Here is a 15432-nt window from a genome sequence, read left to right on the forward strand (position 1 = left end):
TCTGGTGCCATTCATTCCTTTTGGCACAACGAGTCTCCTTATGGGTAATTCCTTGGTAACACAAAGAGACGGAGACTCCGATTTTTTACTTTAATATGGAAGCCAAACAAAAACCAATGATTGCAAAGTTGAACCACGAACCAACGCCGGATGCAAATTTAAAAAAATGTATATTACTATACAGAATTCTTGCAACTAATAGAATGTTATATATATGGGGGATACAATCTTCCCGGCTCTGCAGATTCTGCTGTGAGGAGGCAGAGACATTAGATCATTTATTTTGGTATTGTCCATTGTCCAGCTCGTTTTTGGTCACAGGTCCAGGAATGGCTGAAGAATTGCAACATTTGCCTAGAACTAACGCTGCAGACAGCAATACTGGGTGATTTGAAAAGACATAGTCAATCAATCAATAATATAATAATTATTTGAGCAAAAATGTTTATTTATAATCCATGAGAATAGGAAGGTTCAAGTCGTTTGTGAAGCATCACAGCACAGTCGAAAAATATATGGCAAATAGAAATCCAAACTGGATGATGTTGAGAGATAGATGGGAGAGGTTGAATGGAGCTGAAGGGTGGGACTAATAGCAAGATAAAACATGTAGAACATACCTGGTCTGTAAAATGTATATATGTTCAGAACTTTAGTGAAATAGCACAGTTCCAAATAGAAATCAAACTAGATGGACATCAGAAATAGAGGGAGGACTAAAAACAGACAAAAAATAACTATTGTAAAATAGACTGTGTATGTAAAATGTGTATAAGATGTATAAATTGAAGGTAAAAGCCGAAGTGTTTATTAGTTTAGTTCATTTGGGGGATTGGTGGTAGGGTTTGAGGCGGAATAATAATAAAGGTATATTCTTTAAAAAAGTATGTATGTCTATATAGGTATGTGTATGTATATATATAAATGTCACTTACTATAAAACTTCCTATTTTTGCATACCCAATCAGCCTACTATTGAGAACACAATTACGGGTTGGGTATTCGGGCCCGGCCAGCCGGCTACAGTCAGGAAGAGGACCTCAAAACAGGCAGGCTCGTGTTGACAGGACCATTGAGACACCTCAACATACAGAAAATGTAGACATCTTGCACATATACCCATGAGAATATGTAGTCATTTCTAGGCTCCCACCGGCACTTTGAAAAAGCTGCCACACTAGTCTACTGAACATACCGTACACATCTTTCATAAGAGCCTATGAGAGAGTGTACTGTATATGTATGCACACGGTGAGGAGTCTCACGTGGCTGACGAGTAATGTGGCTGATCTTCAAAAGGCCTGTCAATGCCGAAACTCCCTCAGGCGGTTCGCTCAGCAAGGACACTTCAATCTCTACTATTGTAGGTACCGAAGGGACAACAAGTCATCTCACATCGAAGACTGTCTTTATGGTTGGGGGAGGGGTATGAATATGAAGTGTGTAGGAGTGCGTGGATGCTCAGCAAGGAGCAGTGCAGGTGGCAGTGCAGCTGCGATGGAAGTATTGACTAGATTTTGTGAAAGCAGAGACCATACTGTTGTCCTCTCGGAATGAGAGAACAAATGAAATTAAAAGGAAAAGGGAACAAAAAGAGGGAGAGAGCGAAATAAAGAAACTCAGGACAAAGAAAGAGCAATATAAAGAGAAACATGCAATAATCCAGCTAATATTGGCACTGTCAGTATTTTGATTTCAGAATAGCCCTGTTGAGTCCAAATAAATCCAAATAACACAATGGATTGTGGAAGTCCTGCCTACACAAACAAAGGATCTGGCCACCCCAAAAATAATACAGTACATGCATAAAAACAATAACGGCCATGAGAAAAATACAACGGTCCCGCTACACGCTTTCGATCAGAGGGGAATTGGATTCACGGGTCTTTTCATTTTTCCCAGTTTGAAATACTGCCTTCAGAGTAAAACAACATTTGTGATCTACAATTAGATTGGATGTGTTTCTAATGGCACCCGGTTCCCGATATAGTGCACTCCTTTTGACCACAGCCCTATGGGCCCTGGTCAAAAGTAGTGCCATATATAGAGACTTGGGCGCCGTATTCCAGCTAATTAAGTCATAGTTCACATGCAATCATCAGGCCAGAGTGAACCGAGCCTGTGTTTGGTGGGAAATCTGGGAGCGTTTAAGTGTCTTGCCCTCCACTTGTGCTCCAGCTGCACTCTGCGCTTAAGGCTGCACTTGGCTGGATGTTGAATTGCAATATAAATGTTTCCCGGAATTTTGATTCAGTCAAACGGTTCAAGAATGTCCTGGCTAAAGCCTTCAACCCAGTAAGTAGTCAGAGAGCGCACTAGGCTATGTCTCGAACAAGCTGGAGAGCGAGAAAGTGTGTGATGGAGTGTGTGTGTGGTGAGTGTAAGTGAGAGTGAGAGAAAGTGTGAGTGTGGTTAGTGCGTGAGTGTGTGAGTATGGATGTGTGTGTGTGTACACTTGTAAGTCTGTGTGAAGGGCCTCCCGAGTGGCGCCGAGGACTAAAGCACTGCATCGGAGTTCTGAGGCGCCACTACAGCCCGGGAGCCCCATGGGACGACGCATAGCGTCCGGGTTAGTGGAGGGTTTGGCAGGGGGGGGGGATTGCCTTGTCTCATCGTGCTCTAGCGACTCCTTGTGGCGGGCACGTTGACTTCGGTTTTCAGTTGGACTGTTTCTTTCGACCCATTGGTGTGGCTGGCTCCCGGGCTAAGCGAGCAGTGTGTTAAGAAGCAGTTAAGATGCATGACTCTCGACCATCGCCTCTCCCGAGTCCGTTGGGGAGTTCCAGCAATGAGACAGGATCGTAACTACTAATTGGATTTCAACAGCCCTTTCCTGTAATTGTTTGTATGCACACTGTGCCAATGTGCGTGCATTCATACGCGTGTGCATGTGTGTGCATGCATATCTGTGCGCGTGTGTGATAAGAGGTCCAATAACAGCCCTGTCCTGTGACCTCTCCATCTCCCACCTGCAACCAACAACCCTCCCAGAAACCAACCAAGTAAAAGGTTGTGTGTGTGTGTGTGTCCATCCTGCTACCAAGCCAGATGTTAACTGTGTACATCTCCCCACCATTACCACTGACATGCTGGACGATTGGATTCTTATCCGAGGGCCTAAAATCGATAGACACTGATCGCATCGCAATCGAATGACAAATGTTTGAACTTCTACGGTGTAATAACAAGACTAGATCGATAACCATCTTTTTACTATACAGTACCACATTTACCCTAAATCTCAGCAAGATCATTCTTAGCTTAGAACTAGTGCAGGGCTCTCCAACCCTATTCCTGGAGAGCTACCTTCCTGTATGTTCTCTCTCCAATCCTAGTCCAGCACACCTGATTCTAATAATTAGCTAGTTGATAACCTGAACCAGGTTAGTTTACAACTGAGTTTACAGTGAAAACCTACAGGAGGGTAGTTCTCTAGGAACAGGTTTGGAATGCCCTGTACTAGTGAAAGAAATTGTGAGATGTGTGTTAGGTGCTTATTGGGATGGTGAAATCATTGGGTAAGTCATACTGGAAAAAGCAGTGGTTGAATGACCTGAACAGTTGGAAAAGGGGAGTGCTAAAAGAGGCAAGAGTGGAACTAGAATTCAGAGATACATATTATGAAACGTAAAGAGTGGAAACATTGATCCTGTGTGGCTCAGTTGGAAGATCAAGGAGCTTGCAACGCGAGGGTTGTGGGCTTGATTCCCACAGGGGACCAGTACAAAAATCTATGCTCTGGATAAGAGCATCTGCTAAATTCCGGAATTGTAAAATTGTAAATGGTTGCCTACCTTAAGAGCCCAAATCCTTTTTTCTTGGCCTTTTTCTCCTGGTCCTCAGAATCCTCGGTTTTCTTCTTCACTTTTTCTTTGCTTTTCTTCTCTTTCTTCTTCCCTTTGGTCTTCTTCTTCTTCTTCCCTGCCTCTGATTCAATCTGGTCCTGGCGGGATGAGCCACTGACGGGTGTGTCTCGGCCTGAGCTCTGCTCTGACAGGTCATCTGAGAGGGAGGTAGCAAAGGTTAAAAAGGTCAACTAGGGCTGACCCCATTTCGTCGACTGGACGATTGTTTGGTCAATAAGAGTGATGGTCGACCAAGATTTCTTTAGTCGAGCATTCGCAAGAAGAAAAAAAATGTCATGGTGTCTGTTTCGTGCCTCTCTCAGTGGACTTATCCATTGCGGAGGCCACGGGGAGGGCACAGTCCATCTCTCTAAGATATACAATTGTATATGGTTATATTATGTAAAGAATAATAATGCAACACTAATGAATCTAATATTCTTTTATAACAAATGCGCTTTCTCCTGCGTTGGATACGGTCACTGTCATTATAATAATAAGCAATGTCGTTATCATTAGTAGGCTTTGTATAGTAAACACCATGGAGCTGTAGGCTTAAGAGCACATCCAGTTTAGTCTTAATACCATAACTTATTTAGGCCTATATTTCAATATATTGTATTTATTACTCATTCATTCATTCGTTCATGCCATCACACAGCATACGAGACGGTCATACTTTGAAATGCAATCAAGCATTTTAGTTTAAAAATGTAATAAAGGGAACTCTGAATAATTAGCCTAAACAATAAATAAAGCGCAGTTCACCAATGCATTCAACTGTTTTTAGTTTTCTGTAATTAGCACAGACTCTGGTACACTTACATATTTAGTGTTGTTTACACTGTTCCAAATGGTCAGAAGAATATATAATATTGTAATCTAACAGCAACTGTTTGGCAGACATAATACTCACGCAGCGCTTGCTCCTATGCCCTCCTTTTTCCTGGCTTTCCAGTAGTTTCCACAACTAAGTCAAATGTCTTCCACATATCGGACTTCCCCTTTCCCTCCTGAGCAAACAGTAAACATTCACCCGTTTCCGAGTTTCTTTTTCACGTCCTCCGCCTCCATTTTTCTGTCACGTGTTAGTGTGTTCAGAGATTGTTCAAACCAATTTATTGCTGTGATTATGTAAGGCTATAGGTCAGGCCCTATTGGCCACATACTTATGATGCTTACATGTGTCAAGTAAAGAGAGCAATGGTTGAGGGAATAGGGAATGTTTTTACTCAACAAATTAGGGATTTCGGTAACATAACTTTTCAGTCAGAAACAAGTAATAAACTAAATGGCTGAAATGATGTTGCAGCTAACACAGTGCAATAAACACTTGCTGTGCTCTGGAGCCTTCACACTGTAGTAGGGAGGAGAGCGAGACAACGTATGCCAGTCACACAGGCACTCGCTGTCATTCTTTTAACAGTGTGACCATCGGGGTCTTTCTCAAGTCATTTGTGTGTCTTAATTATTTAATCAAACAGTGTGCTTAAAGCATCAGACAAGCTCAGTGCATATGTAGTTGCTTTTGTTCAAACACATTGGGTGTGTGTCTATATATGGAAAAATACGTTTACACATTTAAAAAACAGGACGACTCTTGGTAAAAAAAAGATTTTTTTTTAGCCGGGACAGCCTTAAAGTCGACACAGATGCCATACACACAATGAAGTAGACAGGCAGACAAACACACACTCATATACATCCCCCATCCCCCCTGCAGTGACTCAATACTCTGCAGCCGGGTTCACCAAGATGTCTTTTTGGTAAAGTGGGAGAGGGGGGGTGCTGCCTCCAATCTTGTAGTCAGAATCACTGGTTCCTCTCGAAGCCTGAGGCAACCACTCCGTGAGGCCAGAGGATGAGTCAGAGGCAATTCTAGTGGTTTATGGTTCAGTTTGGATGCTCAGATGGTCACACACACACACACACACAGCTCACACACACACAGACAGATCTCTGGCTTCACATGAAAGATGTTATATAAAAAATGTGCAGCTGTGGGATTAAAAAAAGTTCTCTGCCCAGAAACGCTGACTACATATACATTGAGCCGCGAAACAGTGTGTCCTTTTGCGACCTCTGCATTTTGCAGCGAACGTCAGCAAGTTACGCAATGGCTAAATGACTCATTAATATCAGCGATAAACCAAAGTTTATACAACTCATGTGTGGATATTTCTGAATAATCGGTCCAAAGGCAATTATACACTGAGTGTCCAGAACATTAGGAACACTTTAATATTGAGTTGCAAATCCTTTTGTCCTAGAAAAGTCTTCATTCGTCAGGGCATGGACCCTACAAGGTGTCAGAAGCGTTCAACAGGAATGCTGGCCCATGTTCACGACAAAGCATCCCACCTTTGTGTCAAGTTGGCTGGATGTCCTTTGGGTAGTGGACCATTCTTGATACACACGGGGAACTGTTGAGAGTGAAAAACCCAGCAGCGCTGCAGTTCTTGACACACTCAAACCAGTGCGCCTGGCACCTACTACCATACCCCATTCAAAGGTACTTAAATCTTTTGTCTTGCCCATTCGTCTTCTGAATGGCACACATACACAATCCATGTCTCAATTGTATCAAAGCTTAAAAAAGCTCATCAAAGCTCATCTACACTGATTGAAGTGGATTTAACAAGTGACATCAATAAGGGATCATAGCTTTTACCTGGATTCACTTGCCCCACGGACCTTCCCTCGGCACCGCGGCCGTTCCCTCGGACCTTCCCGCGGCCCTTCCCTCGGACCTTCCCGCGGACCTTCCCTCGGCCCTTCCCTCGGGCCCTTCCCTCGGGCCCTTCCCTCGGGCCCTTCCCTCGGGCCCTTCCCTCGGGCCCTTCCCTCGGCCCTTCCCTCGGCCCTTCCCTCGGACGTTCCCTCGGACGTTCCCTCGGACGTTCCCTCGGACGTTCCCTCGGCCCCACGGACGTTCCCTCGGACGTTCCCTCGGCCCCACGGACGTTCCCTCGGCCCCACGGACGTTCCCTCGGCCCCACGGACGTTCCCTCGGCCCCACATATGTTCCCTCTGCACCCAATGACCAATTTCAATCAAAATTGGCACAAACGCTTGTTTTTGGTATTGTAATGAGATGTGGCCTTGTTTGGGGATGAGGATAATTAGAATGATACCCAGTGTGCTTGGAAAGTGTCTATTTTTTACATTTAGCAGATGCTTTTATCACACTACATAGTGCCATCACACTTCTGACACCAATGCAGTAAATTTGGGGCCACAAAATTGTGAACCGCTATAAAAATAGAATAGAAAAGTATTTGTATTTTATTATACAATACATTGTATTGTAGTTCAGGACAGTGAAATACTAAAAACTGGAATATGTATGTGTCCACCCCGCCCCCTCGACCCCTGGTTTAGAAGATAGGGGGCTAAGGAAACATAGGGGAGAGGGAACATAGGGCTGTGGGAACTGAGGGAACATAGGACCCAGGGAACATAGTCATGCTCAGTGTTGTATTAACGATGATGGTGATTTCCCTTACCGTCCTCCGGCTCCGAGGGCCCATCGTAGGACTTGTCGATGGCGGTGCGGAAGCTCTGGTTGCAGCCCCTCCCCCGCACCATGTGGGGCCTGGGGCGGTGGAAGGGCACCTGGCTCTGCTGCCGGGCCTCCGACACGGCCGACTGGAGACTCTCCAAGGAGCAGGATTTCCATAGCCCCAAGGTGGGACCCAGGTCACTCCCCCTGGATGAGGACTCTGAGAAGGGGAGAGACAGGGAGGGAGCCCCCGGTCAGCATGGATAGAAGGAAGGAGAAGGAGGACGGGAAGTGGAAAGAGAGGAAGAGGGGGAGAGAAGAGGAGCGGTTGGGGAGAAATGGATGAATTTAAAATGGGGAGTTGGGGAGTGTAAAAGATACGAGGCGAGAGAGAGGGATGCATTCATGTAGAAGCAAAAGGAAGAGGATGAAGGGGAGTGGAGGAGTGCCAAAGGACTGCCGTGAGTACACAGGCACGGGCCACAGTTAGGAGGAGAGACAGAAAGCAAGAGGAGGAGGCACATGAAGGACAGACTCCAAGAGGAAGATCCCAGTTAATGAAGAGAAAGAGAAGTGAGGAGGGTGAGAACCAACAGGAAAAATCTAAAACGGGAGGACACAGAGGGAGCGAAGAAGGGAGCGGATAAAGACAGAAGAGAAAAAGGAACAAGGGTCATGCCGGAAAAGGTGTCAAACACATGGCCAGACCCTCTTCATGGGGAGCTACTGGGTACACAGGTTTTTTGCTTCGACCCTGCTGTAACAAACAACAAAAAGGTCCTAGTGAGCAGCTAGAGCAGTAGGTGTTCTAAATTAGGGTTGGAGCAAAAAGCCTGCAGGACGGTATACCTCTGTAAGGAGAAAAGGTCGGTCCAATGGCTAGTGTTGTAGGTTAGTCACAGAGGTCCATCACCAGACCAGGGCATGCATAAGTAGGCCGCAGAGACAGACAAGCAAAGGGGATGTGGCGAGAAACACACAGCCAGTCCCAAATTGTTCCCCAATCCTTCATTTGGCTATTTTGCTAAAAAAGGTACAGAAAATAGTTTCAAACCGACTGAAAAAGTGACTATTTCTAAGTGTTTATTTCTAACTCACACCAGGGATTTGCAAGACATTTATTCTTCAAAACGTTCTCGGAGAAGGCAAACGCTCAAAATGTTCTCATTTTAGACTCTCTTTTGTCGACTCAGTCTTCAAAGCTTGAGAATATTCCTCTTGAAATTGATTTTTTGGAGAGTGGGCGATAGTCGAGGGGAAAGGAGGGAAAGTGAGCAGGGCTGCAGCAGCAGTGGCTTTTAAGTCCTAAATTGACTTTGAGGAAGAAGTGGGATTTGTGTGAAATAAGGGGTTATAAATAGAGAGCGGATGCGTTCAGGAATAAAATGCTCAATTTGAGAAGCAGGATTTGTGTCACAAATGTAATTGTGGCTGTCCGGCTAGCAGCCTGATAGAATTAAGCCGCTTGCTGCTGGGTTGCAGCAGTGAACGCTGGGCTCAGAGTGTGTGTGTGTGTGTGTGCAGTACACGCTTGTGTGCATTTGCAAGCACAACACCACCTGTGTGTGTGTGTATGTATGTATACACATACATACGTTCACCCATTTGACATACCTATACTGGATAGATATATATATATATATGGATGAATGTAGATGTAAATTAATAACGTTAGACTACGATCACTGCCTGCTGTGGACCAGATGCTCAATGTGGGTTCGTTCATTCACTCACTCATCATGTCAGGTCAACAATCATTGGTGACCGGTGCAATCCTCTGACAGTGCAGCGCAAGACAGGAACGCTGTAAGGGATCCCACACAAACCAATACTGCCCATCTGAATACAACTGAGCAATAGGAGTAATGTTATGCAACTACCTCTAGCAAAACACACCTGCGTTAAACAAATCAAAACACATTAGAACCACATGTACGATGCAGAGAAGCATAGACGCACACACAGGAATGCTTCACGACTCGAATACTGCAGCACACTATAAGGTACAGGGTTTCAAACCGACAGCAGAAACACACCAAGCGCTAGGATAGAGAGACTAAGAGAATATATACTTTATTCGTCTACGCGAAGATGGACATTTGTCTTCTGCTTTAATCCAACCCCCGATATTCATACACAAACACACATTAGATTGGAGAGGCTGGAGCAGAGGGCAGCCACAGTGCATCGACCAACGAGCAATTTTGGGGGTTAAGTTACTTGCTCAAGGGAACATTGGCAGTAGGTGGCACCTGAGATATTGATGCAATTGTAAGCGTGAGCATTTCCCCTCTGACGAGAGCGAGCATTTCCCCTCTTTGACGAGAGCGAGCATTTCCCCTCTTTGACGAGAGCGAGCATTTCCCCTCTTTGACGAGAGCGAGCATTTCCCCTCTTTGACGAGAGCGAGCATTTCCCCTCTTTGACGAGAGCGAGCATTTCCCCTCTTTGACGAGAGCGAGCATTTCCCCTCTTTGACTCTTTGAGAGCGAGCATTTCCCCTCTTTGACGAGAGCGAGCATTTCCCCTCTTTGACGAGAGCGAGCATTTCCCCTCTTTGACGAGAGCGAGCATTTCCCCTCTTTGACGAGAGCGAGCATTTCCCCTCTTTGACGAGAGCGAGCATTTCCCCTCTTTGACGAGAGCGAGCATTTCTGCAGCTCAACTGAGCAAGGGCGCCACCGGTGACGGAAATGCCACGTTTTAAGCAGCCTCTCCCTGCAGTGGATGATTTAAAAAGGTCAGTTGTCATGGAGACACCTCTGTCCGTGTCAGGGTGTGTGTGTGTGTGTGTGAGCCTCGCTCTTCTTCTCATCATCATGAAGGATAGACATTATAGGTTTACCTTTCCATCTCCCATCTGTGATGCAAACTAGTAAAACAACCTAGACTTTCCCCTTTCCAATAAATGGAAAAGGTATATAATGTGGGTGGGTGGACACCTTCAAACCTATTTTAATACCACAACCTTTGGGTGTTGACATTTGAGCTGTACCCGATGAAAACAGAATAACTTAGTGTTCATAGGGCAATGTATAGGAGAGGCAGATGCAACAACAAAACAAACAGGTTTCAGAGTGGTACAGTAAGCAATGCACATGTACAGTTGAAGTCGGAAGTTTACATACACTGAGGTTGGAGTCATTAAAACTTGTTTTTCAACCACTCCACACATTTCTTGTTAACAAACTATAGTTTTGACAAGTCGGTTAGGACATCTACTGTGTGCATGACACAAAAATAGTTTTTCAACAATTGTTTAATTCACTGCATCACAATTCCAGTGGGTCAGAAGTTTACATACACTAAGATGACTGTACCTTTAAACAGCTTGGAAAATTACAGAAAATGGTGTCACGGCTTTAGAAGCTTCTGATAGGCTAACTGACATCATTAGAGTCAATTGTATTTACCTTCAAACTCAGTGCCTCTTTGCTTGACATCATGGGAAAATCTAAATAAATCAGCCCAAAAGAATTGTAGACCACAAGTCTGGTTCATCCTTGGGAGCAATTTCCAAACGCCTGAAGGTACCACGTTCATCTGTACAAACAATAGTACGCAAGTATAAACACCATGGGACCACACAGCCGTCATACCACATAGGAAGGAGACGCGTTCTGTCTCCTTGAATTGAACGTACTTTGGTGTGAAAAGCGCAAATCAATCCCAGAACAACAGCAAAGGACCTTGTGAAGATGCTGGAGGAAACAAGTACAAAAGTATCTATATCCACAGTAAAACTGGTCCTATATCAACATAACCTGAAAGGCCTCTCAGTAAGGAAGAAGCCACTGCTCCAAAACCGCCATAAAAAAAGTGCACATGGGGACAAAGATCGTACTTTTTGGAGAAATGTCCTCTGGTCTGATGAAACAAAAATAGAACTGCTTGCCCATAATGACCATTGTTATGTTTGGAGGAAAAAGGGGGAGGCTTGCAAGCCGAAGAACACCATCCCAACCGTGAAGCACGGGGGTGGCAGCATCATGTTGTGGGGGTGCTTTGCTGCAGGAGGGACTGGTGCACTTCACAAAATAGACGGCATCATGAGATGGGAAAATGATGTGGATATATTGAAGCAACATCTCAAGACATCAGTCAGGAGGTTAGAGCTTGGTCACAAATGGGTCTTCCAAATGGACAATGACCCCAAGCATTGTGGCAAAATGGCTTAAGGACAACAAAGTCATGGTATTGGAGTGGCCATCGCAAAGCCCGGACCTCAACCCCAAAGAACATTTGTGGGCAGAACAGAAGTATGTGCGAGCAAGGAGGCCTACAAACATGACTCAGTTACACCAGCTCTGTCAGGAGGAATGGGCCACAATTCACCCATCTTATTGTGGGAAGATTGTGGAAAGCTACCTGAAACGTTTGACCCTAGTTAAACAATTTAAAGGCAATGCTACCAAATACTAATTGAGTGTATGTAAACTTCTGACACAGTGGGAATGTGATGAAATAAATAAAAGCTGAAATAAATAAATCTCTCTACTATTATTCTGACATTTCACATTCTTAAAATAAAGTGGTGTTCCGAACTGACCTAAGACAGTGAATTTTTACTAGGATTAAATGTCAGGAATTGTGGAAAAAGTACTTGGCTAATGTGTATGTAAACTTCCGACTTCAACTGTAAGTGGCCACTACCTTGTCTATTGTGAAATAATTAACTTAACTCAAAAGTTCCATCCAATCAAAGTACAGTTCAATTAAGGTCCCTATCAATCACAATTTAATTCCAATTAACGTTGCAACCAATCATAGCTTATGTGCTGCCCGAGTGCACTCTGATAAATCACTAACAATGCATCCCCGGACGGGACACAGATGCAGGCAGAAGGCAGTAATCGTGTTTAGATGTATAGATGGAGCCTATGGCTGCATATTTGCTCAGTTAGAAGTATGGCTCTAATAATGGTCAGAGACTTAAAAGGCCATTTCATAATTACAGACTCACCTTCAGCGGATTAGTCATGTGGAGGGATGGGAGGGGGAGAGGGGGGGCAGGGACTAGAGATGGGACATGTATCATTTGTTAAAGCTAGGTTTAATAAATGCACTACTACACTGCGATAGACCACAAAGCATGTAGTGTGGGCAGAGCACACAGACACACAGACAGATGGCCCTTCCCGCTACAGAGTGATCCATCAATTCAAATCAGCCCAACATGGTGACTTTCAACTTGAATCAACAACAGTGAGATGAGGGAGAATGGGGCTGGGTAGAGAGAGAGAGCCATACGAACTACAACAAAGCAGGGTTCCGTGTTGGCAGGGGAAAGCTACATGTTTTCCAAGTCTAATTGCAGAAGGGGACAAAACTAAATAACGGGCACTGCCAGTTGCCCAGCGGGCCAGAAGCTAGCCAGTGTTTGCCGCATCTAACGGGGCTTCAGCGTGGGTGGATATCCCCCATCTCCAACAGAAACTAAACATGCACACACACCACAACACACACACACACCACAACACACACACACACCACAACACGCACACACACGCACCACAACACGCACCACAACACACACACACACCACAACACGCACACACACCACAACACACCACAACACCACAACACGCACACACCACAACACGCACGCACACACCACAACACGCACACACCACAACACGCACGCACCACAACACGCACGCACCACAACACGCACGCACAACACACCACAACACGCACCACAACACGCACCACAATACGCACCACAACACGCACGCACCAAACGCTTGAAACAGCTGAGACAAAATTTGTTAGAAGCTGTGTGTGCGCAGGGCTACTAAGTGGTGTGTGTGTGCGCGCGCTGGAAGCGTTCCCAGACCTGTGTATGAGTAGAGCTGCCAGGGGAAGATGTTAAGAGCCGGGGGACAGCCAGAGGAGGATGGAGAGATGGAGACAGAGACCACAGCGGGGAGATGGAGAGAGAGAGGCTCCCTCCAAACATCCATTTATCCCCCTCTCCTTAATGAGCATGTTCTCCTCTGGCTGTGATACACACACTCTAGTCTATTCAGAGGGCCTGAAGATTACTGGAGCTATCCCTCTTTCTATGTCACACACATGCACATGTGTAATCCTCAGGTGCATGTGTCTACGCGTTAGTGTTTCTTTGCGCACACACACACGCACACACACACAGCGGTTTTAGCCAGATTAAAGCCGGAGGCGGAGCCCCTCTTAAAGACCATCCTACTAATGAAATATGTCAAGGCCTATAAAGAAGCATGGGCCATTTAAAGAATCATGCACGGGGGCCACGTCAAATACGGCCCCGTCAGCAAACTGGACTCAGTGCAGCCTGTCAATACGCATTAGCTTCCACATCAGTTAGAGGCTGATGTAGAAAATGAATATTTATTTATCATAGCCCATAAGGGTGATTGTGACTACCGATCAGAAATGGCCTTTGAGGGAAATCATATGGGTAAAAATAGGTTTGAGTGATATGGGGGGGAAGCTGAGTGTGGTACTTTACTGTGGGGGTGGGACTTGTAGAGTCGTCGTTATGCGGCAACAGTTTATGCTGTGGTAGATTTAAGGTGTGTGTGTTTCTGTGTGTGTGCGCGCGCGCGCATACAAGCCTTTCATTCAATCCCTGCACCTTCTTTCTCACTTAAGTGAAAGAAGACAAATTAAGAACATCCCGGTCTAATGCAATCTAGGGCTGTCGGAGCAAAGAGGTAGCTTAACAAATCACTTCCTGCTGCTTGCAGCTGAGTAAGGAGAACACATAAATCAGGTTCAGTGACACAAAGCATCTCCCCGCTGAAGTTTGTCCATTCCAGGGGGAAGTCCCCCCCCCCCCAAGTACAGATCTAGGATCAGCTTCCCCTTCCCTCAATCCTTTCCTTAACCATTAGAGGAGTTCTGAACAGGTCATAATGTGTTGTGCAGTCAGTTTAACAGCACACTGAAAATTATGATTATTTTTCATACATTTTTTCAATGTTTACCCACCTTCTTTGTTTGAAAAGGTGTGTGTTTGTGTGTGTCTGAAGAGTGTGGGTGTGTTGTGTATTGGGGATACGGATAGAGGGAAGAACTCGTTTCTTTACCTGGCCTCTGCTCTGCCAGGGATCTCATGTTGCTCTCATCAGCCACTGAAACACAGAAAACACACACAGTGAATATTGGAACACCATTAGGGTAGCCTTTGTCTGTTTTCTCTGAGCAGAGATGGAGAAAAAGAGAAAGAGGGAGCAAGACACGGACAGAAGAGCGAGAGGGAAAGAGATATGGTATAGAGAGAGAGAGAGAGAGAGAGAGGGTGGGTGGGGAGGGCAAGAACGGGGTACTCTCCCTCATCCCCCCTCTATTTCCCTACCTTCCCCCCTCTCTCTCGCCCGCATCAGTCTTTCCCTCTCTCTAATCCACACCAACAGGATTGAGGAGGCAGGCAGGGAGCGGCATCAGCTGCCAGAGGGGCACTGCGCCACAGGACACAATAATAGGTTTTCATTACGTCGCAATTTCTCTGAAATAATCCCTTTTCATATTTTATGAGGTCAACTTTCTCCCGGCAGAGAAACGAGAGAGCAGAAGTAAAATAAAAAAGAGAGGGAAAGAAAATGCAGCTGTGACAGAGGGGACAATGGATTAGACTGGCTGTTATATTTGCTGGCTTCACGCGTTGCATTTTCCCTCAAATACAGTAGCCACAAAAAGGTTGTGGTGGCGTGTGTGTGTGTGTGAGCTGTGTGGCTCGAAGCTAAAAATAATGTGTTATATGAATCTGCTTCTATTGTTACAGAGACGGAGAACAGCATCAACAATCTCTCACCCACCCACACACACACACACCCCCACACACACACACACAGATAAATAAATGTTCTGCAGCTGGGACAGGAATTTGCTGCTGGTGTTGGTGAGATCATTATGACTACAGCTCAGCGAACCACATTGTTTCTTCTTTACGTGTGTGCGTTCATATACATGAGTCAACGATTGTCAGATCAGGTCATGTCGTCAGGGGGAAAAACTCCTGGGTCTGAATTCAAAACGGGTCTCAGAGTAGATGTGCTGACTTAGTTCCCACCTTATATTCCTTATGATTTCAAAAGCCAAGCT

At 45.3% G+C, this 15432-nt stretch overlaps 1 protein-coding gene across 3 annotated transcripts in view; it reads right to left on the reverse strand.

The window, feature by feature from the left end:
- Window positions 1–15432, reverse strand: part of pard3ba (par-3 family cell polarity regulator beta a) — a 172114-nt gene that overhangs the window by 48216 nt on the left and 108466 nt on the right. For 2 of the 3 annotated variants that reach the window (XM_042324129.1, XM_042324128.1), the window contains exons 16-18: window positions 14418–14462; window positions 7352–7567; window positions 3795–4002 (exon numbers count right to left, since the gene is read on the reverse strand). In XM_042324129.1, the coding sequence (XP_042180063.1) occupies window positions 3795–4002; window positions 7352–7567; window positions 14418–14462 (469 nt within the window). The remainder of the gene's footprint in view (window positions 1–3794; window positions 4003–7351; window positions 7568–14417; window positions 14463–15432) is intronic. The other variant, XM_042324130.1, reaches the window with a different exon arrangement.

Source organism: Oncorhynchus tshawytscha, linkage group LG07, assembly GCF_018296145.1.
Source record: "Oncorhynchus tshawytscha isolate Ot180627B linkage group LG07, Otsh_v2.0, whole genome shotgun sequence".
Taxonomy (NCBI): Eukaryota; Metazoa; Chordata; class Actinopteri; order Salmoniformes; family Salmonidae; genus Oncorhynchus; species Oncorhynchus tshawytscha.